The following is a 23,450-nucleotide window of genomic DNA, read 5'->3' on the forward strand; positions in this document are numbered from 1 at the left end:
GTTGACACCCTTTGTGCTGGTTCCCTGGGGCCACGAGCTGTCATTTGTTCAGCAAACAAATGGAGGAGACCCTAGCCAGCCTTGCCCTGATCATGGGGGAGCCAGAGATGCAGATGCTGGAGACAGGTATCAGCAGAAGGGGCTAGTTAGCCAAGGCTGGACTCCTTTGTTCAGAACCCCCTCCCCTCATTCTGTCCATCCCGGAGGGACTGCCTGCTTGGCAGGGGAGAGGGGGGTCTGGCACAAACATCTGACTCAGTGAAGCCCCTGCTTGTTCCCCACAGAGCTTGGCCTCTCCTGTTCACCAGGCTCTAGGCCTGTCAGGTGTTGGGGCTTAGAGCCTCTGGCCCTTGCACTGCTTTCTCCTGATAATGTTTTTGGGGCCTCATAGTTGGGGCTCATTGACAAACCTCAGTCAGGAGAAGAGGAAGTGCCAAAGCTACTCCTTCATAAAACCCTGGCTTGTGAGGTGGGGCAGAAATGGGCATAGCTCAGACAGGACTAGGGAGCAGGTGAAGACTGTTCTGAGTTCTTTTCCTCTGTTCCTTAGTCCCCTCCTCTACCACAAATCCTCTTCAAGCCGTCTTGTGAGTGGGAGGTGGAAGACTCTTCCTGAGTCTCTTGACCAGGTGGTGACTGTCCCTCACTTCTCATGTTAAGTCCAGGCTGTGGGCAGATACCGCGCAGGGCGTCTTGCCTTGTGCCAGGGCCAGAGCAGGGTCCCAGCGTCACTTCTGGAGGATCTCAGGGATGCCCACTCCCAACTAGGAGTGTTTTTGGATTATCAAGCAATTCATTCCCATTCTCACTCTATCCTGGAACTAGGGGTGGGCACCCGCGCCAGCTTTCATAAGGGAAGAAACTGACACCAGCCGGGTCTTCTCCCTGTGTCTGCAAAGAGCCAGGGGTCTCCAAGACAGAGGATCAACTGTGCAGGAGTGAGCTTCCTGGCATTGGAGGAGTCTAAAAAGAGGCTGTGCAAGCCTTGGGGGCTGGGGCTTCGCCCAGCGCCTGCTTAGCCCAGGGAAGCGAAAGGAATGTCTGCAGGAGACTGTGTCTGCCATTCTCAGCCCCTCACACTGTGCGACTGGATCCAGGTTCAGGCAGCCAGGAGACCCAGGCCCTTTCTTTCCGTCAAGATCCACACCGGCCCCCACCCCCCACCTCGGCTCTCCTCTTTGGGAAAACTCTTGAGGGTAGCTGGAGCCCCTGGGGATGTGAGTTCACTACCGTTGCCTTCTTTGGTGCCTTCGGAAGCCTGCTAGTCCACCATTAAACCGGTGACTCCAGCCCTTAAGCCTGTTGAAGGTCGAGCCCCCGGAAGGGTCACTGAAGCGCCTGCCCCGGACGCTGGGCGGGAGAGCCTGCCGGGCGCTGCGAGGAGGGGCCGGGGTCTGAGACCTCGGGGCAGGGGCGCTCGTCGGGAGCTTGGACTCGGCTGGGCTCGAGACGCGCGCGCACGGGCTCCGCTCGGCCGCGCGGGCCGGCAGGGCAGGCTCGGGGCGGCGCGGGGACGAGGGGCGCGCCGGCACGGGTGGGCGCGTGGCCGCGGCGGGGGCGCGCGGGGGCGGGCCGGCCGGGGAGGGGAGGGGAGGGGAGGGGAGGGGGAGGGGGAGCGGGAGGGGAGGGCGGCGCCGGCAGGTTGGCGGCGGCCGCTATTTGAGCGCTGGTCCCGGGCCGGGCGCGCAGAGCGCTTGGAGCCGGCGCGGCGGAGACGCCGTAGCGCGCTGCCCGCAGAGGCGCCGCGGCCCGCGCAGCCCGAGGCCCGGCGCGAAGAAGGCGGAGGACGCGGAGAGGCCGGATCGCCGCCCGCCGCCCGCCGCCCGCCGCCCGCCGCCCGCGCCCCCGCCCCGCCGCCGCCCCCCCTCCCCGCGGCGCCGCATCTTGAATGGAAACATGGCGGTGCCGGCTCGGACCTGCGGCGCCTCTCAGCCCGGCCCGGCGCCCGCCGCGCTCGCCCGGCCCGGCCGGGGCCCCCGGCTCGGCCCCCGCGCCCGGCGCCCGGCGCCCGCGTCCCCGCGCCCGCTGTTGCTGCTGTGGGCGCCGCTGCTGCTGCCGCCGCTGCTCGCCGCCCCCGGCGCCTCGGCTTACAGCTTCCCCCAGCAGCACACGTAAGTGGCCGCGGCCCGCCCGGGACCGCCAACCCCGCGCCCCTCCGCCCGCGGCCCGCGCGGCTCCTTCCTGCGCCCCGCGCCGGCGCGCGGCGCCGGGTCCCGAGGCGGCCGGGGTGGTCGCAGGGGCTGGTCCCGGTCCCGGCGCTTCTGGCTGCGTCGCGAAACTTCCCCGCGGTGCCCCTTCTCCCCACCCATCCCCCCGAACGGGGCAGAACTGGGTCTCCCAGCCTCGGGATGGGCTGGGGGTCCCACCTTGCCCCCGTTCCCGGCGCGCTCTCCGCGTGAGAGGAGACGGGGTTGAGTGAGGGCTTGGCCGGCGACCCCTGCCCAGCAGAGTTGGAACCTCGCGTTCGCCCGACGTCTCCTCTCCGGTGGGAACCTGGCGCGGTAGAGCCGAGGTGGGGACACCTCCACACCTGTCTTCATCGCCTTTTCCTCTGAGGGAGAGGGCTGGATGCCGAGGTTGGGAGCACCTTGTAGCTAGTGCCACAGAGGGGGTCAATGTCCCTGTTCTTGGCCCCCCTCGGTCCGCATGGGGGAGAGTCCATTGGAAGGTGAAAGTGCTGGGGCAGAAGGTGAATGACAGGGAGGACCCCTGCCTGCGCCTGCTGCCAACAGGGTAATAGCACCTCCCAGCCCTGCCAGCTTCTGCTGGTTCCCTGGTCCTCTCCAGCCTCTTTCTTCCCAAGAGCTGGAAAACTCAGGTATCCTCTTCAGTGAGCTTGACCCTGTGTGTCTGGGACCTGGAGTGAGTATCCAGCGCATGTGGTCTCTAGGACAGCATAGGTCTTCCTGTCAGCACCGTGTTCTGGCTTTATGTCAGTGCCCAGACACCACTCTCGCCCCTGGTTTTGGGGCGTCTTGCTATCTGCTGTCTGTGTCTGGGGCCGAGAAGCCACCTGTCCCTGGACTCACTCGCCAGTGGCCAGGCCTGGGGTTTGGGAAATGAGTGGCCAGGCTGTCACTGGCCAGGGGGAAGGGTCTGGCCTCCGGGGAGGGGAGAGGCCGGCTCTGCGTCATTAGACTACTTCCACTCAAGGGTGGGAGCCCCGGGTTGTGCCTCAAAACCTGCCGAATCCAGCCTGCAGGTTTCCCCAGAAGAGGGAAGAACGAACTCAGGCTCGGCCTGCCCTGAATCTCTGTCTTGTCATCTCTCTCCTCACACAGCCTGGCTGTGCTCAGGCGGGTGATCAGTTGGCAAATTACAGGTGCCGCCGGACGTGTCCTCTGTCAACCGTCTGGATTTTTCGAGTGTGTGTGGGGGGTGTGCAGGGAGAAGAGGATCGTGTAAGTTCGGAGCTTGTGGGTGCCTTATTGTCCTTCATTTGCTGTGATGAAAACGGTCTTAAGACACAATGTTTAAAAAGAGCAAAAGCGTTATTTTTTTGTTGTTCTTTTTTCCTCAAAGCCAAGCCACAATTCTTTTTTTCCTAGCCGTTTCATTGCGTGAAGCTTTAAGTAGACGGCTCTTTTCACCTCTTCCCACTTCACTCCCTCTCCTGGCAACCTGCAGTGGGTCAGACGTCTTCTGGGCCTGCAGGGGTCTTCCTTGGTAGGCTATTGTGAGACCCTGACCAGAGTGGACACCTGTCTCTCTGTCCCCAGCCAGGGGATGGTGAGGCGGGTGTGACGGTAGCAGCACATTTCCAGCTGGACGCTCTTCTCTTGTCAATATAGTAGGAGCTAATTTGAGGGTTTGGGACATGTCTTGCAAACCATAATTAGAGAATGAGAGGGGGGTGGGATGGAGACCGCGCAGCTCCGAGGGTCCAGGGGGAGGCGACTAATGGTGCGACGACACGCAGGTTCGCCGTGACAGCCAGCGCCCTTCAGCTGCCCTGGTCCCGCAGATGCTGACGCCCGTTGATCTTGGAGGGAGGAAGGGGAGGGAATGGAGTGAGCCGCCTCCCCCCCACCCCATGACCACGGCTAGTTGGAGTTGGGGCTTTTGTTAAACTGACATGAAAGGCTGAGGCTGCTGCCAGTGGGGCTGCTTGGGTGCGGGTGGCCTCCTTAAACTCTCCTGGGTCCCCATGGCCAGGCTAGCATGAGACTGTGACACAGGTGACTTCTGAGGTCGGAAGTAAGACCCTCACCTCATGGCACTGGGGTGATGACCCCTCGGTGGAGAGGGTCCTTGAGGGGAAAGTCATTTCCTCATTCACATGTGGCGGTGCAATGGGGCCCAGCTTCACAAGCTGCTGGGTTTTAAGCAAGTGTGGGTTTGGGGTCCGCTGGCCAGCCGTTATTTCTGTCGTCGCTCTGGCGCGTGGCGCTCTGCCCATGAGGTGTAGCGGACCAAGGCTGCCTCTGGATGGATAAGGACAGAGACTCACTGCTGGAGGAAAGACAGGGCTTTGGTTTGGGGAAGGGACTCGCTCACCCCATGCTGTCCTGGGTCAAGCTTTCAAACAGGGAGGAGGCCACATGTATGCAAGTGCATACGTGTACGTGTGTGCATGTGTGTGGGGAGGGGTGAGGTGGGGGATATGAATCAGAGCACACACTCCCTTTCACCTGCTTCCTCCTCTTTCCAGTTATGGCCAGGCCTTTTCGGCTGCTGCTGGCCGAGGGGCAGTCCTCGCTGTTTTGCCTCCCCGATCCCTGTCATTCTTCCCCTGCCCCCTTCTTTGGGTCTCTCATCTTTTTGCTTCCCCCCCACCCCCACCCTTCACTCCTTCCTTGCCCACCCCGCTCATTTCTGTGCCCACTCTGTCATCTCTGTTGGCCCTCTGTCCCTTGTTCTCCAGCATCCCTGCATTTCTCTTCCCCCCGCTTGGTGGGGTCCTCACTGAGTGTGGGTCTAGCACTGGCTGAGCTCCTGGCTGGGTGTACCCTCTTAGCCCCACTCTACCCCAGAGATGGTGCTGGCCAGGGCCACTATTCCTCTGGGCATGGGCAAGTGGGCAGGGAGCAGAGAGGAGCCAGAGGTCTGGACCCCCCACCCCCAGCAGATAAATGACAGCCGGAGTACGCACTCCTTTTTCTGAGTGCCCACGATGGGGCATGCGTCAGTCTAGCTATGGTTAATGGTGGGTGACGTGTGTCTGTCTGGGCCTCCGAGCACACGTCTTTACCTCCCAGTAGCTCTCCCTATTAGAGGAAGGCAACATCACACATCTGGGTCCCCCTTCTCCCCAACAACCTGCCGCAGTTTTAGCAGGAGGGAGGGGGTGAGGCTTGGCGGCCTATTGCTGCCACCACTGTCATACAGAGCTGCCAGGTGCTCACATTCCTCCGCGTGTCGAGGATTTGAGAGGGGGTCCTTGACTGCTGTCCCTCCCCAAAACCCACCTTTAGTGGGTACCTCCGCTTGACCATCTATGCAAGATGGCCCCTGAGAAGTGAGGAAGCCTATTTAGGATGAGTCCCTCCTAGTCTGTGGTGAGTCTCATTCCGATTCTCTGTCACATTGGCATCCCCAAGGAGTGACTGACTCATGAGTGAAGTGAGCGCTTCTGCACCCAGTCCTTCTCCCCTCTGCCTGCGTGCAGGCGTACACACCCAGCTCTCTGTGCCTCAGAAGGATATGGGTGGACCCTGCCGGCTCCCAAAAGGAGGCAATTTGGGGTCCTACTGGGTATCAGGCGTATGTCCTGTGGGCTCAAGTTTAGGTTGCCAGAGCTGACCCTCTCCATTGGAATGACCTTGCCTCAGTTTCTCTAACAGAGATAATCGAATCTTCTAAAGAGGCTGGCGGTAAGAATTAATTAGAGAGGGTATAGCTTCAGGTGGGCAGGTGGGGTTCTGTGGGTGGGTGCCTTGGCAGCTATTGTTAACGTTAGCATCAGACCCTGATGCTACAGCCTGATAGTCCCTACCCACCAGTCTTGTCACATTGCTCCCTGGGGCTGAGTGCCAAGATTCCCATGCCTTCCTGTCTCCCTGCTCTACTCATGCTGTCCCCTATCATTGCATGTTGTTCTCAGGGGTTTAGATACCTCCTTGAAGGGCTCACACACACCTTCCAGTGGCCTCTGGGTTGTCTCTAGCTCAGACTGTTTCCAGCCACGTGGAATATCGGCTCTTTGAGGACCGACACTGGGCCAATTCCCTCCCTCATCCCCTGAAAGTCAGCTTGGCCGTGTTGGGGGACGTCACCAGATGTACCAGGTGGCTGACCTTCCCTCACTGAGCCCACTCCAGGCCCGCTGCCCACATCACCGCCTTCATCTCAGCACCCACGGTCTTGCCCTTCCCACAGGTGGGAGACTGAAACTCCAAAAATGAAGGGAACTGTCCAAATCCCCACATCTACCGGAGGCAGGACTGGAAGAGAACGAATCTGTTAGACACTTATCTGCCCTGCTAAGGAGGGGGACCTGGGCACATCAGGTCAGTGGGCCCCGAAAGTTTGGGGGGTAGGACTCAAAATCTGGGTCTTCAGGGCCTCCCCTGGTGGCGCAGCGCTTGAAGTGCTGGGCTGCAAGGCTGCCCGTAGCCTCTGCAGTGCCAGTTCGATCCCCGGCCACCAGCGAGGGTCCCATATGGCGTGACAGACCTCTCCTGCCATGCCTGCTGCTCCCCTCAGCAGTGTATTTTGTCAGTCTGCCTGTTCTGTTCCCCGCTCTGGCTCTGGTGAATCCTCTCACCCTCCTGCGCTTCTGACTGTACCCAGTGCTTGTATAAATAAATAAATAAATAAATAAATCTTTAAAAACACAAACAAAACCTGGGTCTTCAGAAGAAAATGAAGAGAACTGAGATGTCTGAGGCCCTCCTAGGCCTCCCAGCTGTAAGCTTTCCTAGCTGTACCTCCGTCTTCCAGGTCTCAGCAATCCTGAGGAGGCCTTTCTTGGTCAAGGGCTGCCCTGCCGGCCCTAGTGCTCATAGCTCTGTACCCACCTCCACCTACATCACTAGCAACCATGGTGCCCCCTTAACAGGTTTTTCCCTTCTCTGCGACCTGGTGTGGACCAGGTCTAGCATGGAAGGGTGGGAAAGGACTCCATCTTGAGGTGCTGAGATGCAGTCTCCCTCTCCAGATTCCAGTAGGATTCTAGAAAGGTCATGAGGGTAGCAGTTGTTGATGGAAACCTGAGGCTAGATCCGCAAGTCCCTCTAGTTTTGCTGGGTCTGATGGAACTGAAAAAGACCTTACAGACACTTGGGTTTTCATGCTATCTGCACCAGTGGTGCCTGGGAGACTGGGGTCCTCATTGTTAGGGACCTAGTGAAGGGGCAACTAGAGGCTTGTGAGTCTAAGCAGCCATCATGTGGCATGGACCCTATCTGGCATGATAATGTTGGGAGGCGGGGATGGGCTCTTTCTCCTACTTCCAGTCTTCCCCTCCAACCCAGCTGCCCTCAAAGGATTCCACTTTCAGGCTCTGCCTCTGGAACTGGTGATTCATGTCTTCCACCCCTGGGGAGGAAGCCCCAGGACCCTGGTACTCTAAAGGAAAGGGTGGGGGCTTTCCCACTGCCGGCCGCATCCCTCCAGTCAGCAGGCAGGCTTCTCTTCATGTCAAATTGGTTTTTTTGTTTTTTGTTTTTTTTCTGGTGCCTACTGTCTAAACAAGAAGCTACAGAATCAATATTCGTATTCCCAGAGGGAGGTGTATGTGTGGTTTTTGCTTTTTTCCTTTCCCTTCCTCTCTTGCCCCGTTTAACCTGAAGAGCCTCCTGAGCTCTGCCTGTGGCTAAGTCGGGGAGCTGGCCGGACAGGTGACCACATGGATTGAGATGCCCCTGGGGGCTTGTAAGTTCCCCACGGCAATCTTAACGGAGTCACTGAAGGACTTGAGGATGTTGTCATTCACACCCATAGTCTGAGCCTGATCGTGTGGGGACAGGGCCTGGGGGCGGGACGCGTGCCTGTCTTGCCTGCCACTGAGAAAGTAGTTTGGTGTTCCCAGGCCTGGTCCTCCTCACAGCCCACCTCACCCCACACCCGCCTGAGTGGCTCAGCCCCTGGCCACTGCTGATGCTGGTGATTGAGCTTGTGGGGGCTAGCCTCACAGAGTAGAAGATCCTGTCTAGCTGGGATTAGGTGGGGGTGGGGAGGGATCTTCATACAAGGAACCTCAGGGCTCCCCACCTTGGTTTGACCTGGTCTTGGGGGGCATCTATCAAAGGCAATCCCATTCCAGTCCTCTTGTTATAGGGCAGCCCCGATATTGAACGGGTTGCCTGGCTGTGGGTCCTCATCCACGCGCTTTAAAGGGACTTATTAATACTCCACTACAGGCAAAGCCTGTATGGAATTAGCTTTAGGACATCCTTTTCCCCCTAATACTCTCAGCTGGGTAGCTCGCATGGTGATGACCTTTGACATGGTCCTTCCTCCCCTGCGGCCTCAGTTTCCTCTTTTCCAGGGCCCTTCTGACTCTGACATACCACTCAGAACACAGGTCTGCTATGTTCTCTAGTGGTGGGGTGAGGCTGACTGCTGGCCTAGCTAGGCCTCACCTCCTCCAGCGTGAGGAGCCTGCATCTCCTGTACTGGCCTCTGGCCACACTTGGGTGTCTCAGAGTCTTTCTCTGACCCACTTTGGGATCTGAACAGCCTAATTATTTAGCAGAGTATGAGGGTCACAGGAAGTCTTTCCTGGGATCATTGACCATCTCTCCCCACCTTGATAACAGCTCTTAAAGTAAGGGGAAATGTGTAGGTAAGATGGGGAGAAGTCACCCCCTCTGCCTCTCTATCCCCTACCCACCTGAAGTTCTGGGCCCCTTGCTCCCCACTTGATGCCTTCATCTCCTCCTGGTCAAGTCTTTCTGAATGAGGCCCCCTCTTGGGGTACACTGAGGCTCTGCCACCTCTCTCACCAGCTGTGTGACCTTGGGAGCTTCCTCTGCCTCTCTGGGCCTTGGAGTCTCATTTGTAAAACAGTTCCCTTAATGGAGTTGCCTCATGAGGATTGGAGTGTAAAAGGGATAGGCCTGATCCCGTGCATGGCATAATCAGGGCTTGTGGATCCTGCTGGATCTATGAGAGCCTCTGCACCCCGAATGCCAGGCACCTGCTCCATAGCATATAGTACCTACTGCACAGCCAGCCCTTATAGGCACCTGAGACTCAATTATGGTTTCTGAGTCTTTCCTCTTGTGCCTCCCTTGGCCTATGTGCTCATGTAATTTGGTGTGTGGAAGTGTCTACATGAGTGCTCTTATGTGTGTTTATGCACATGTGTTAGATGTTCCTGTGTGCATGTTCCTGAGTGTCCACTCGTATGTGAAGAGATTGCAGGTGTGTATGTTTGTGTGTTGTGTGTCGACATAAGTGCAAGTATATGTGTGTGCATATGAATGTGAATGTGGGCATGTGCTTGTGTGTGTGTGCACGTGAATATGTATGTGCGAGCATATGTGTGGTTTATCTGTCTGCACCCAGAATGTGCTTCCAGTGCCCGCTTTCTGCACCTGTCTTTGAAGTTAATGCCAGGGCTCGGCTGGGTAAACACTGGCAGGGAGAAATAAAGCCTCTTGGTTGTTAGGACCAGTGTTTTGCAAACTTTTATGTCAGGAACAGCCTGAGTTAAAGCAGAGCTGGAAAGTTTGATCATCTACCAACTGGCTCTTTGACAGTCTGCAAAGGAAACACACAGAGGCTGCGTCCTTGTAATTCAACATTTTGCAAATTGAATGGTATTTAGATGCAGTGGAAGTCTTGTGAATTCTTTGTGAAGCTAAGCATCTTTGCAAATAATCCTTCCCTTATAGAGTCTGGAGGGCGGGTGGGAAGTCTGGGACTTGGGCAGAGTAGAAATCCTTACTGTGTGACCTTGGGGTGGCAGTTCCCCTCTGAGTGGGTGCTTTTCATTTGCAGTGATGAGCGGGCGACTTGCCCTTCTTCCTCGGAGCAGCTGGTGTAGGCTTAACGTACTCGCTCCCAGCAAGTTGTTGGTATACTCACTTTCAGGTGTGATTTGGGGTATAAAGCTTCAATTTGATGATCCCTGCATGTTACTCTGTTTGGGGAACCCCCCAGTGAACCTCATTTCAGGGATGACTTATTATCTGCTGGATCTTCATGCAGAGACTGTCTGGGTGCCCTGTGCTGGGTGCTGGCCCTTGGAGTTGCTGTATGGACTCCATGCAATCTGTAGGGCCAGTGAGGTTGTTGTGGGGGCAGGGAGCCTGGATGGGACCATCTCTTTGGGGAATATGGGCCTTGCATGGTTCCCTGACTTGGGGAGGACATATTGCAGCTACAGAAGCCTTTGGGAATCCAGATACCTCATTGTACAGATGGAAACTGATGGTCGAGGTGGCAGGAGGGAGCCTGTAGACAGGAGTCACTTTGTGATGACCACGGACACTCTGGGCAGGGTCTGGTCCCCAGTGCTCAGTGCAGGATGTTCCCTATTCGGCTTTCCTTGCATTATGACAAACAACTGACTCTTTTAAATAAAAGTTTCCCTGGCATGAGATCTGGGAGCAATTTGAGACCTCCTTTGGTCTCACAGAGCAAGATACCCCAGCTCCTTGTGTTTCTCTAGGGCAGACCTCAGTGTTTCTGTGCTGCTTTCTGGGCACCCACAGGAGGGACAGCTTGGTCCCCAGGTGGGCATGAAGGGGCTGGTGTGTTCCCTAGTTGGATAGAGGTCCCTGCTGTGCAACGGGTTTCCAGCCTGATGTGGCATTTTAGCCTTGATAACTTCCCTCTGCAACCCGTGTTCTCCTCCCTCCCGTGCTGCCTGAAATGCTGCATTTGAAGCCTTAAAGGTCAGGACTGGCGCTGCCACTGGTTCCAACAAACACAAAACAACCCACCTCAGCCCTGCCCCCAACTTCATTTATTAGAAAAGAGAAATGAGCTGGCGGAACAGGCTTCAGTGTTGAGGGTGCTCACAGATGGACATTTCTCATTTCACCTTTCTCCTGTGAGCTCAGGCAGAGTAGGCATGGTGAGAGCCTGGGAGTCTTCCCTTGCTGTCCTGGATCCCCCCCAGAAGTCTGCCATGGGTGGAATCCCACATTTCAGTCTAGAATTTGAGGCCCTGCCTGGGCTGGTTTCTGTCTTTGGGACTAGCCCTGTGGATATCCAGGCTCTCCAGCCAGGCCACACCATTTTCAGGTCCCAGTAGGAGCTCTGGCCTGCACCCCTTCTGGCCTTTGCTCATGGTGTCCCTCTTCCAGGCTGACCTGCCCGCTCTGGCTCCCTTACCTTTGTGGCCTTTCCTACAACCTTTTGGCCTCCCTCAGCTCTGTGCCCAGTTCACAGGGGCCTTTCAGAAGTAAACACTGATGTGATATCCTCAAAAGTTGACCTGGGGTGTGTATTTGGTTGCAAGAAAAAGAGGCTGTACTGCACACACCTAGGTCAGCCCAGCATGATGTTTTTTTCCATCATTGTTATACCTTTCATCCTGTGACAGGACCCCAGAGGTGGCTGAGTATAGGCTGTCATGAGGATCCGGTTCTCACCTGCTCTCTACCTGGCTGGCCTCACTTTTGGTATGGCTGGCTGGCTGTGACTGACTTCCCTCATGGCAGCAAGATGGTTGCCACTGCTCCAGGCATCTCATGTACCACAAATTAGAATTAGAGAACTGTTTCTTCTGGGTTCCTCTTAAGAGGCTAGGGAACCTTGCCCAGAAGCCCCTAGCCAACTTCCTTCACACTTCATTGGCTAGCACTAGGTCACATGTCCACTCTAAACCAATCACTGGCACTTGGAAAGATGCACTGTGATTGGTTCAGGCTAATCAGGATTTACCCTTGAGCTACAGATGGGGTCACCTTGGGGCTGGAAGCGGGCAAAATTCTTACAGATTTGGATTTTTCAGCTTTAAAAGCAGGAAGTGGTAGAGAATTGGGAGGCAGTGTCTGCCCTGGGTGGGACAAGACGCCTGAACGTGGGGGTGGTGGCTGAGGAAGAAGGGGACATGAAGGGAGGGTGTCCACGGTTGAGCAGACATTTGTAGAGAAAGTCGTGACTTGACCAGGTGGTTGATCACTATGAGCTGGGCCCAGGTGGTGTGTTTTCACACATGCTAGCCAATGAGAGCAATCCATTTTCATTCCTGTTTCACAGGCACGAAAAAGTGAGGCTCAGCAGGCCTAGGGGGTGCTGAAATCACACGTTGGTGAATGGTAGAGGCAGGATTTACCTGGCGCTGGGTGTGAGCACTCAGCCACACCCCACACTCACCTCTTCCTAACAGCCCCCTGACCCCAGGACCCTCAGGGTGCCCCCAACACCCGTGCCCTTTCTCCAGACCTATCCCCCTACAAGGGCTTCCTATCTCTTGAGGTCCCTGAAATGTGATTTTGTGGGACCACTGGCTGGCTTTCTTACCAGGCCCCCTTGGAGGACAAGGGAGGGGGGCTGAGAGGATGCTGACAGCCGGTGGGAGCAGTAGAGCCTGCTTGGCCTTCATGCACCACAGTTAAGGACGTGACCCATGGCCTTCGCCAAGGGGAGGGGCTGAACTTGGCTGGGTGCTTCCTGTGAGACTTCATTCTCCTCTTGGGCTGGGGTGGCTGTGGGTATATCCACTCACTACAAAGAGGTCTAGGGTTCATTGGGCAGCTCCCCTGACAGATATGACAAGGCCCATGTTCCAGCAGTCATGTTCTCATGACCTGGCCCCCGGGCCCTTCCTTCTGTCTCTGGGCTCCTTGCCCTGTGCCAGTCTTGGGTCCAGTCTGGACACCTGTGGCCACCAGGCGTCAGTCAACCAAGGGCACAACTCCTGGGAGAAGCCCTGGGCTCTATCTGCTAATGGGCTGGGGTGCCCCTCTGGCTGCTGTTCCTCCCTGTCACATGAGGGGAGAAGTCTTTCTGGAACTGGCCTTCACCGAGCAAGGAGCTCTTCAGACAGGGACAGACCTCCTCTGGGCTGAGTCTCCATCTGAAGCCGTCTACCAGTCACCTCCAGAGAACCAGCAGTGCCTTTGTCACCTGTGCACACTCAGAGGGAAGAACAGGGAGGAGCAGATTCACTCCCCATCCCCCACCCCGCCATCCCTTCACTCTCCATCCTCTTCTCCACCCCCTCCCCTGCCCCTGGTTACCAGTGCAGGGGGACTTGGAGGGAGAAGGCAGCTTATTCAAGTATTAAATTGACCTTGACAGGTACAGACCCCAGAAACTCCAAAGGGATTATGCTGCAGGGTCTGGGCCTCCTCTCTGCACTTCCTCCTACCTCTCCCAGCCTTGAACCCTGCCCCACTCATCATGGATGAACCACCTGCCCTCCTCTGTCAAGACTCAGTGTCCTCATCATATCAGGACCCCTCCAGGGTGAAGGGTCCTTCCACAGCTGCTGCTGCTGCTCCCCTGCCTGCCCCATCTGTGGTGCTGTCATCTCCAGCCTTCCCTGTGCGCTGGTACTGTAGAAACCCTAGCTGGGGTGGGGGTGGGGGGGCTGCTCCAATAGATGTACGTGTCCTGGAGGGGCTCTCCACCCTCAGGGCTGACTACCTACCAGGGCAACAGCCATCTCCTCCCGTGGGTGCTTAATAAGCACCTATGCACTAAGCAGGGAGTAAACGGAGAGGTTGGGTGGATTGCAAAGGCCAGCTCCAAGCAGGGCCCACCCATTAGTCTGGTTGACCTCTGCCTGTCCTTTGGTACTTAACTGGTAGTTACTGTCCCCTAAAGCCTCCCCCGACTTCTCTGTATCCATCAGGGACTTCCTAGCCACCCCCTCCCCATTCTTGATATTCAGTAAACCTTGAGCCTCCCCTTAAGACTGAGTGTCTTGGGTGGGGTCGGGGCCGTGGCCATCTGCCCTTGACTGGGACTCCAAGCTAGCACACACCAAGTGCCCAATAAGTGCTTGCTGGGCCGGGAATGTGCACAGGCTTCTGCAGGCCAAGCTGATTGTGACTGTGAAGAGGAAGCAGCTTTTACATGGTCTGGGACAGTGCTCCATTTGGGCCTAGATTTGCTGGTGCCACAGGGGAAAGGCCCTGCCATACCCACTTCTGCTGCTCTCCTACAAGGGCTTTCCCAGCTCAGGGGCTGCCTCAAGGACTGCTCTAGGAGAGATATGAAGGTGGGATGTAGGGCTGTGTTATTTAATTGGGTGGGGGAGAGCCTGGGCCTCAGCATTTTTCCAGTGCCAGCCACATACATCAAGGTAGAGAACCATGGCCATGGGGGGGTAGGAAGGTAAACACAGGACCCTGTCCCTGCCCAGCAAGGGGGCCCTGGGGTTTCCAGGGAAGTGGGCTGCAGGCTGGCATAGTGGTTCCAGGCCATCTCCTCTCCATGAAAACTGTCCCCAGTAGGTGAGAAGCTACAGCCTGTCCTGGGGGATCACCAGGTCTCTTCAGCTGTCTGCCCCCTCCTTCTCACTTCCCCCTGCTTTGACACTTGCTCATGTAGCCACTCTTCTGACCACTCCATAGCCTTCTTCTCCACACCTTAGCTGTGTGCTGGGCCTGCTTTCTGGGCTCATAAACTGTGGGGGAGGTAGACAGTGAAGAAGGAAAGAAGCAAGTCCAAATAAATAATAACTATGCATGACTGGTACCCCAGGCGGAATCCAGGAGCCTCTAAGCCCCCTCTGGTGAAGGGAAGAGGCGGGTGGGGCATGTCCTCACAGGGTCGCTGGCCATCCCCATGGTCCTTTTCCTCCTCGAGTCAGGGCTGTGGAGGCCCTGGGGATCTTGGCCTGCACCCAGTCCACCTTCCCGAGGGTTAAGTCGCTGATGGGGCAGAGCAGGAGAGGGCACTCACCCACTTTGATCTAGTCCCAGTTCCTGATGCTCCAGCCCTGTGCTGTACCCCTGGTCCATGCCTTCTAGCATCCCAGCTGCCTTGGGCTGTCCACAAGTTATGAGTAGGGCCCCTGGGGTCATGTAGCCCCAAGTTCCTTGGCACAGAGTGACGTGAGAAGGATGGCAGGAAACAATCCCAGAGTCCATGAAGTTAGGTGATTACATGGCTCCCGAGCTGGCGCTGGGGGAAATATGATGTCCAGACTGGTGGCATATGGAGGAGGCCATTACCCTAAAATGGAGAAAGGTGGGGACTTCCTGGGGCCGTGAAGAGGGACACAGAGCCTCGGGCTCTGTTGGCCTCATTGAGCCTGCCTGCTGCCTGCCGGAAAGCCTGGTCCAGAGGATGGGGGTTGGTTAGGGGAGGAGCTGGGAGTCCTAAGGAGGGCCTATTTGTGACCTTATATAAGTAACTTTGTGCCTTAGTTTCCTAATCTTTAAAATGGGGTCATATCGCTTATATTTTGTAGTTGTGAGGATGGAGCATCCAGTTGCTTTTTGAGCAAATTAGCAGGAAAATTGTGAGTGCGTGGTATTTGTGGTTACCTCTACCTATGACTGCAGCAGGGGAGTCTTCTGCTGGAGCCCCCAGCTAACAGGGGGAGGGGAAATACTAATATCTGTTGCCCCCCCCAACCCCATCCTGGGGTTCAGAACCCAAGTTACAGGGGCGTGCCCAAGTTCTGCACCAGGGCCCATCATGATTGGGTAGTATCTGGAATGAATGAATGAATGAATGCATGCATGCAACTGAGGACTGAGCTCCTCCCTGCCAGTCTGCTTCCCCTTCTTCCTTCAGAAGGCCCACCTTCCCTTGGTACTCCACATTCAGGCCCCTCTCCCCAGGTGGAGAGTTCCTACAGGGTAGGGGTCTTGTGTTCATAGCTTCCTCCAGCAAGGCAAGCAGTGGGTAACTTTGCAGTAAATAAAATCTCCAGAGCTAATGGGCAGCTGCTCTGAGCCTTGCCTTTCTCATAGGAGAAGCGGGGAGCTCCAGCCTGTCCTATCGCTTTGCTCACAGACTGGCCTTAGGGACATATGAGCGGGGCTGGTAAACAGAGGTAAACACCATGGGTGAGGGTGGTCTGAAGGTCAGTGCAATAGGGGGTGCAAGGACCTAGAGTGGGTTGTGGGGGAGGGCTGGGTGTCACGCAGGGCTGTGGGGCATATAGCTTGGCCATACGGCTGTGCCCAGAGGAATGCTGACAGCCTGAAGCTCCCACCTAGTCCTTCTCTTCTAGTCGATGCCTTCCCTGCCGTGGCACATTTTTTCGTTCCTTCCACAGACACTGTCACAACCTGCTGTTCACCCGTTCACTCAACACTCGTGAGCATCTGCCAAGAACCAGGTGCTGGAGGGGCCAGGCAGGCAGCATCCGGGGGAGACAGGCAATGGATGTACTATGCTGGTCGGTGATAAAGTGCCATGGAGAAGGAGCAGGATGACTTGAGGGGAGGTTAGAGTTGAACTGGGGGTGGAGGGGGAGGTGTGTGTCAGCGTGGCCCTCACTCTACAGGAGACATTTGAGTAAAGGCTGGAAGGAGAGGGCAGGAGCCACATGGGTGTCTGGGAGAGAGTCTTCCAAATAGAGGAACAGCCAGTGCAGAGGCCCTGGAGTAGATGTGTTTAGGGCAGAAGGACAAGAAGGAAATGAGGGCAGAGAGCAGCAGGTGCCAGGGCAGGCTGGGCGTAGCATTTGAGCGTAAGTTTGAGTGAGGTAGTAGCGGCCGGACAGGTGTGAGCAGAGGAGTGTGGTGTAAGGAAGGGAAAGGGGTCCAGGTGACCCCAATATGTTTGACTTGAGCAGCTGCAAGGACAGTTGTCACCTACTGAGCTGGAGGAGCCTGAGGAACATTGGGCCTGGGGGACGATTTGGTAGTGGGCATGTTGAGTTTGAGATACAGACCAGGCATTGGAGTGGAGATGTTTCTGGAGAGGTGTTGGCTGAGCTGTACTACCCAGGCAGGCCCCAGAGGACTAAGCAATACCCCACTTTTCAAAGCCTTAGTTTGCCGTTTGCTGCTGACGCCTTTTCCTCATGTCCCTACTGTCCGGAGCCTCCCCACCTCCACTGTCCTGCACATGCTGGTGCTCACCAGGTACTTGAGGTTGGACCTCTGCAGCTGTCAGTGTGGGAACAGCCTGCTTCTGTGCCTCTGGTCTGTTTGTGGGTGTTCACAGGCCACCACCACAGCAGAGCTCCCTGCTTGCGCTTACTGTACCCTGTGTCTGGACTGCCTCCAGATCAGGTGTGCAATCTTCACCTGGCCAGACCAGGCTGGGCTAGGCCCCTCGTCATCATACATCTCCTTTTCTCCCCATTCACCAACCTGGGCTCCTCTTCCCTCCACTCATCGGATCTGGATCAGATCAGATATCTGCTCTGCTTGAATTCCAAGCTCCCAGAAACAGGCCTCTATTTCACCTGCTCTCCGGCCTGGAAGCTGGCTTCAGGAGATACTCAGTAACCATCTGAATGAAGGAATAGATGGAGCTAGTTGGGAATTCATGGTTTGTCTTCCGTGATTATTGCTGGGTTTGGCACACCTACCTCTTGTCAAGCCACGCCTGAGGACAACCACTCAGGCTCACCAGACAGAGTGGCTCCTCTTGGCCTGGCCACACGGGAGCTCCTCAGAAGGAGGTGGGGGCCAGTGAGGTGGCTCCTGAAGCCCACTCCTCACAGCAGCTCTGGATCCCACACTGCTGGCGGGCAGGATTTGCATTGCTAAAGGATTCACCACAGAGCTGGGAGAGTAACCAGCCCACGGTGCGTGTCACGGCAGGTCGAACACTCACATTCGATTTGCATGCAGCTTGGTTCTCAGAGAAGCCAGACACTAGTGAGAAGCAAATCCCCAGGGGAAATGGGCATTTTTCCCCTACCTAGTCCAGGATCCCTAGTTGGGGGTTTGAGGGAGCTCAGGCTCTGTACTGCTAAGGCAATATTCCTACAGCACAATAGCTCTCATGGGGTATAAGGCGGGACTTCCTGATTGCACCCAACTATAGCTTGCTTGGGGAGGCACTGGGAGCCCTGACATGGGGTGGACCCCTTTTTAAAGCCGGAAGACATAAATGAGGGAGTGACCCTCTTCTGCACCTGTTTCCTAAATCTTGGCCATTGGAGTCTACCTGGGATTAGGGGGGCCTCATGGCCTAGTTTCAGGCCTGGGCTCTGGAGCCCTACCTTGCTAACTGCAAATTCCGGTTCAGCACAGACTGGCAGTGTGACCTCGGGTCACCTGCTTCACTCTCTATACCTCAAAATCTTCCTCATGAAGTGGCCTGTGTGCCTGCACCTAGCCGAGGGTACTGCGTGACTTCAGTGGAGATCACACACAAAGCACCCAGCGCATAGTAGTTGCTCCTTTCCTTGGGGCCCTGCTGCTTGCTGAAGTTGTAGCCTCTTTCCCAGCCCTGCCCCCAGGACCTCGCCCCCTGCAGAGGAAGATAGGCAGGACAGGCACCAGTCTGTTGAGAGGAGGATATTCAGGTAAATCTAACTCCAAGTGTTTCCAAAAAACTCTTCTTTTCAGGCTACAAGCTGAGTTCTTCGGAAAGCTTGATGATGGGAGCAGGCTACAGCCCCAGCTGAAGGCAAGGGTTGGTAAAGTGGGGCAATGACTATGGACTTGAAAGGGGCGGGGGAGAGAGAGAGAGAGATGGGAGAAATCTAGGAAGACTTCCTGGTAGAGGTGACTTGGCTGGTAGAGAGGGGATAAGACCAGAAAACAAAACTGGCCCTGATGGGTTGAGTTCTGAAATCTTTGCTCTGCCACTCCTTCCTGACTGGGTGTCTTCAGGGCCCTGCCCTCTACAGAGACATCTCTGCCCTGAGAAGAAACAGAGGACCCTGAGGGGGAATCTCTGTCCTCCTCAAGGCAGGAAGCCATGTTGAGGACACACACAGAGGACAGCTATTTGTGGCTCATGAGGATTTGACTCATTCTGGGGGTTGGAGAGGATGTGCAGGAGGGGAGATGGGGACATGTGAATCAGAATCTGACCAGAGTGCCTGGTATCACGTGGACAGGGCCTGTCTTGCCACCTCCAGTTAGACTTCACCACTGGTGTGGGGCAGGAACTGGCAACTGGAGCTCCTGGGTGCCTCTCTAACTCACCTGGTAACCTCCACACGAGCCTCAACCCTTCTATACACCTCCTGAGACCCAGCTTGAATATGACTCCTGCCCATAGCACCTGGCTGGCCACATAGGGGCTTCATCAGTACAACCTCCTAGGAGCCAGTCTCACTGAACCTCAGTTTACCCATTTGTTAAATGGGCATGGGCAGGGATTACATTCCCATTGTGCCTGACCACCTGGGGAGTATCCTGGGAACAGTGTACTGCACACCCCAAAATGTCCATGATCTGTGACTAGGGGCAGGTGGCTCCTGTCCTGGGGAGCAGATGGCTGATCCTGGCAGAGTAGATGGCAGATACCCAGGGTCCCTGGCCTGGATCCTTTGCTTTTATCTGGGGAGGCCTCAAATGGTTCGTGAGCTCATTGCTAAGTTCCAACTGTGGACTTCCAGAGACTTCACAGTAACACTGGGTGTTGGCACTCCCTAAGCCTTGGCCCTCAGGAGAGAGAAGATGAACAGTCCCGCTGCCACTGCATTTTGAAAACCACCATCCACAGGTGGGAAACCAGGGCACAGAGAGAGGAGTGGGTGTGTGTGCAGAAAGCCTATAGATTCCTGCACCAGGAGCCAGAATCCAAGTGTGTAGGGGGAGGTACTGTGGGGCAGGGGTAGGTGGAGGTGCTGAAGTGCCCAAGCTGGGGACAGGGTGACAGAATCAGGGGGAGGGCAGTCTGGGTCTGGGCCATTCCTTCCCTGCATTTTCTTCTTGCTTCCTGGAAGAAGTGGCTGCTCCGGCACTGGGCCTTTCTGGGAGAGCCATGAATTATGCACGGGAGTCGCAGACCTGGGCAGGCCCATCATAAATGAACTTTAATAATTCATCCAGAGAGGAGCCGGGGAAGGAGAGGGCCTTCTGGGCTGGCTAAGGGCAGTCGCTGCACTTGCAGCCCCTCCACAGGCTTCCACTGCCCAGCTCACCTCTGCTGCTGTGGGCTGGGACAGGATGGCAGAGAGGGTGCCTGGACTCTGGGGAGGGCCTGTTCTTCCAGGCTGGAGAGCAGGATTCTCTTCCCTCAGGGCTCACGCCCAGGGCAGAGTTTGTCTGGGGGAACAATGACCAAAACAGGACATACAGGAGGGCACATGGAGACCAGTTGCCACCGAGGGGGTGTAACTTAAAACGGGGGTTGGGGAGTACAGGTGGACTTCATTTCACATCACAAAGTAATGGACTTTGCCTTTCCTCTAGTTCCATGGGCTGCAACGTGGTATTGACAGAGGAGGGACATGATTCCAGCAGGACACTGGGGGTGCATGGGGAGGTGAACAAATGGGGGGAATGGGTGTGGGGGCAGAAATTGGAAACCAGTGAGCTGTCAGTGGCACTTGTCCTGGAGAGATGATGATGACCCAGGCCAGCTGGGGGCCAGGGGCTGGCAGGCGGTGGGCACTGTGGGCATTGTGAAGGTGGGGCCAACAGGATTTGCTGATCGGTTGGGTGTGGGTGTGAGAGATGTCAGTTCTGGTCACTCTGAGACTTTCAGCCTAACAGGGGAGCTGCCACCTCATGGGAGGCAGGGAGAGAAGGGGTTTGAGAGTTCAGAGGGAGGTCAGGGCCTTGACTTGAGACCCATTTAGTTAGAGAGGTCCATTCAACATGCAGGTGGCTTTGCCAGACCAGCACTGTCCTTTGAAGACTGGCATCCTGGGGAGAGGCGCGTGTCACCCTGATTGGCGTTCATTACTTGGATGACCATGGTACGTTGCTCCGTGGCTTCGTACCTCAGTTTTCCCCTCTGAAGACTGGGGGTGGTGATCTGACTGCTGGGAAGCTGAATGAGGGTGCTGCAGCGAGCACCCTTGCCTGTCACCACCGTGGCTTGACACCTGGCTTGTGGGCACAGGCCCCAGACAGGAAAGCCGCTTTCAGACCTAATGGTAAACGGACCCCCAAATGGCCACCACACCTTGGGGGAAGAGGAAAACTGAGGCCTGGAGAGGTCAAACCACAGAGCTGGCTGTGAGTTTACAGAGCAGGGACTGGTACACAGCAGGCGAGGGAGGAATGACCCATCCCCAGTGCCCTGCTCAGCTAGGCTGAGCCTTCCTACCTGGGTCTGGGGTCTCCGTCCCCACCTCTTCCAAGACCCCCCAGTTCGTTCCTGTTGCACACCTCCTTGCTCTCCCCTGTCCCTGGTCCTTCTCCAGCTTGCCTCTCAGTATTGCAGTGGCTGCCTGGGCAGAATTTGCTCCTATAGAAACTGGAGTTGTCCCCCTCAGGGCTTCTCCATGCTGCTGGAAAACCCCGGACCACCCTTGGGGAGGAGGGTCCTGCTGAGGGGCTGCCTAGCAACCCTGTGACTATGGGTGTGACAGTGCCAGCCTATGACCACCTCCCGCTGCCTCAGTTCACTTTCTCGATGAGTTGCCTGAGGCCCAGAGGTGAAAGGATGAGGTAACAGTTAACCGCAGCAAAAACAGAAGTCCTGCACCTCTTCTATGCTCTTGTCCTTACTCCCGGAGGAAACCTCCTTCCCTTCTTGCCCTGTCCCTGCCTGAGGCTTTGCCTCATCCATACAGTCCTCTTTGACTGCTACTGCCTGTGGACCCTCCATCCTGCACTGATGGTGGAGAGTGAAGCACCGTGCTGTGGCCACTGGCTGTGGGACCCTAGAAACTCTTCATGCCTCTCTGGGTGATACTGGGCTCTCCCAGTCCTGGGTGATGCTGCTCCTGGCTCCAAGCCTTATACCCTCATCTCTTTCCTACCCCCACATCAGCCTGTTAGGAATAAATACTGGGCTGGACCCAACACCCTAATTAAAGTTGGATGACTAGTCACCATTAGTCTGAGGGGGGAGAAATAGGCTCGCACCTCCCAGCTCAGAGCCAACTAGAAGGAAATGCTTTTTCCCTCAGCAAAGAAAGGGAAAGGACAGCCCCACAATTAATAACCTCATGAAGGAGCAATATTTGGGCAGGGTCCCAAGCTGTGTCGTTGAGGCTGATGATTTGGACTAATTCAAACTTCCAACAGCACTGACCCCTCCCCTGCTCTCTGTGTCTCTACCGATCCTATGTGATACGTGGGCTGTCTCTGTCCCTAGGAAGGTGGGACGGCAAGTGGGGATAGCAACAAGGCTCCTCGGGGCATTTGTTGCTCACAATAGAGGTCTCTAGCTGAATCACAAAAGTGGAAAATGGGTCAATCCCTGTGAGTCCTGCACCTCAGTTTGCTTGCTTGTGAAGTGGTGGATGGCTAGCTGGGGAGCCTTGGTCTACCCCAAGTCAGCTGGACCAGCATGATCCCCTCACTGTCACCCTGGCCTGTTTCCCTTGGCGCTCTGTGCAGGGCCAGGTCTGTGCTTCCTCACCAAGGTCAATGACCTCGGCTAGACTTTTGTTCCCCACTTGCCCTGTCATTCTTGGGAGGCTGTGATCAAATTGGGATCAGATTTGTACCCTGGGCTTTGAGCCCCAAAAGATGCTGTGGTCCTAGAGTCTTTTATCATGAGCAGCCAAGCAAGTAGGATACTGTCATCACAGGAGGCCCTAAGGGAGGGGTTCCCCCAGAGTCAGGGTCTCCTAGGCATGCAGGGAAGGGCTGCAACCCACACGGAGGCCCCAGTCTAAGGTGGAGGCACAGACACCCAAGCTTAGGGCATTGCAGGTCTGAGGAAGGTTAGACTATGGGGGACAGCAGCCCTGCTGCCAAGATGGGCCTGGGTGGACACAAGTGTGAGGGGCAGTCATCATTGCCGGCATCCCTTCCATAGGTAGTAGTTTCCACCTGCCTTCTCTTAGGGTTCTGGAAGGTGCACAGGCAAGTGGTGATTTCTGTCTCCATTATCCAGATGGGAAAACTGAGGCCTAAGAGAGCACAGCTAGTCCAAGACCTCAGAAGAGCCAGAACTAGATCTAGGTAGAGGGACATCTACCCTAGTGGTCTGAGGGGACTTCATGGGGGAGGTGGCTCTGGAGAGGAGCTTTCTGTCACTTGCAGCAGGATGGTGCCTAGAGGAAGGGCTTTGGCAGGGGCCACTGCTGCTCCCTAAGCTTTGGGTGGCTCTTGGGGGAGAAGAAGGCTCTCTAGGCTGCGATGGGGGAGAGGCCCCCTTACACATCCACCCGTTCTCTTCCCCAGAGCAGCTTAGCCTAACACAGAGGCCCCCTCAGCTCTCTTGGGCTTTCTTCCTGTGTATCTCCTTCTGTCTCTCCCATACACCTCCCCCTCCACCCCAATCTTTCTTTTTCCCTTCAGAAGACGGTGAAGGCACTGAGGTGGGAGGTGGCAGGCCATCTGAAATATAATCAGAATAATTAAATTGCACTTTATTTTAAATCATTGCCTCCCCCAGAGCTGGGGGAGTGATTGGCCAGCCTGTCACAAGAGTAGCAAGAGACCTGTGGGCCCTCGCCATTGCCAAGCTTGGTTTGCAGCACCTTTGGCAGCAAGTGGTCTCATTGTGCTGCTTCCCCACAGGCCTACTTCTGGACTGCAGAGAAGGGCTGTGCAGAACGCCCCTCCTGCTGTTCCACCCTGGCTACCATGGGTCCTGGGAGG

The 23,450-nt window shown here is 56.2% G+C and overlaps 1 protein-coding gene across 3 annotated transcripts in view; it reads left to right on the forward strand.

The window, feature by feature from the left end:
• Positions 1 to 1,701: 1,701 nt before the first annotated feature.
• CACNA2D2 (calcium voltage-gated channel auxiliary subunit alpha2delta 2) overlaps positions 1,702 to 23,450 on the forward strand; it is a gene marked incomplete at its 3' end in the record, with an annotated part of 132,570 nt that continues 110,821 nt past the window's right edge. For all 3 annotated transcript variants that reach the window (XM_084248085.1, XM_084248086.1, XM_084248087.1), the window contains exon 1: positions 1,702 to 2,111. In XM_084248085.1, coding sequence (XP_084104211.1) covers positions 1,897 to 2,111 — 215 coding nt within the window. In that variant the 5' untranslated portion in view covers positions 1,702 to 1,896. The remainder of the gene's footprint in view (positions 2,112 to 23,450) is intronic.

Source organism: Talpa europaea (genome assembly GCF_964194135.1).
Source record: "Talpa europaea genome assembly, chromosome: 11".
NCBI classification, from domain to species: domain Eukaryota; kingdom Metazoa; phylum Chordata; class Mammalia; order Eulipotyphla; family Talpidae; genus Talpa; species Talpa europaea.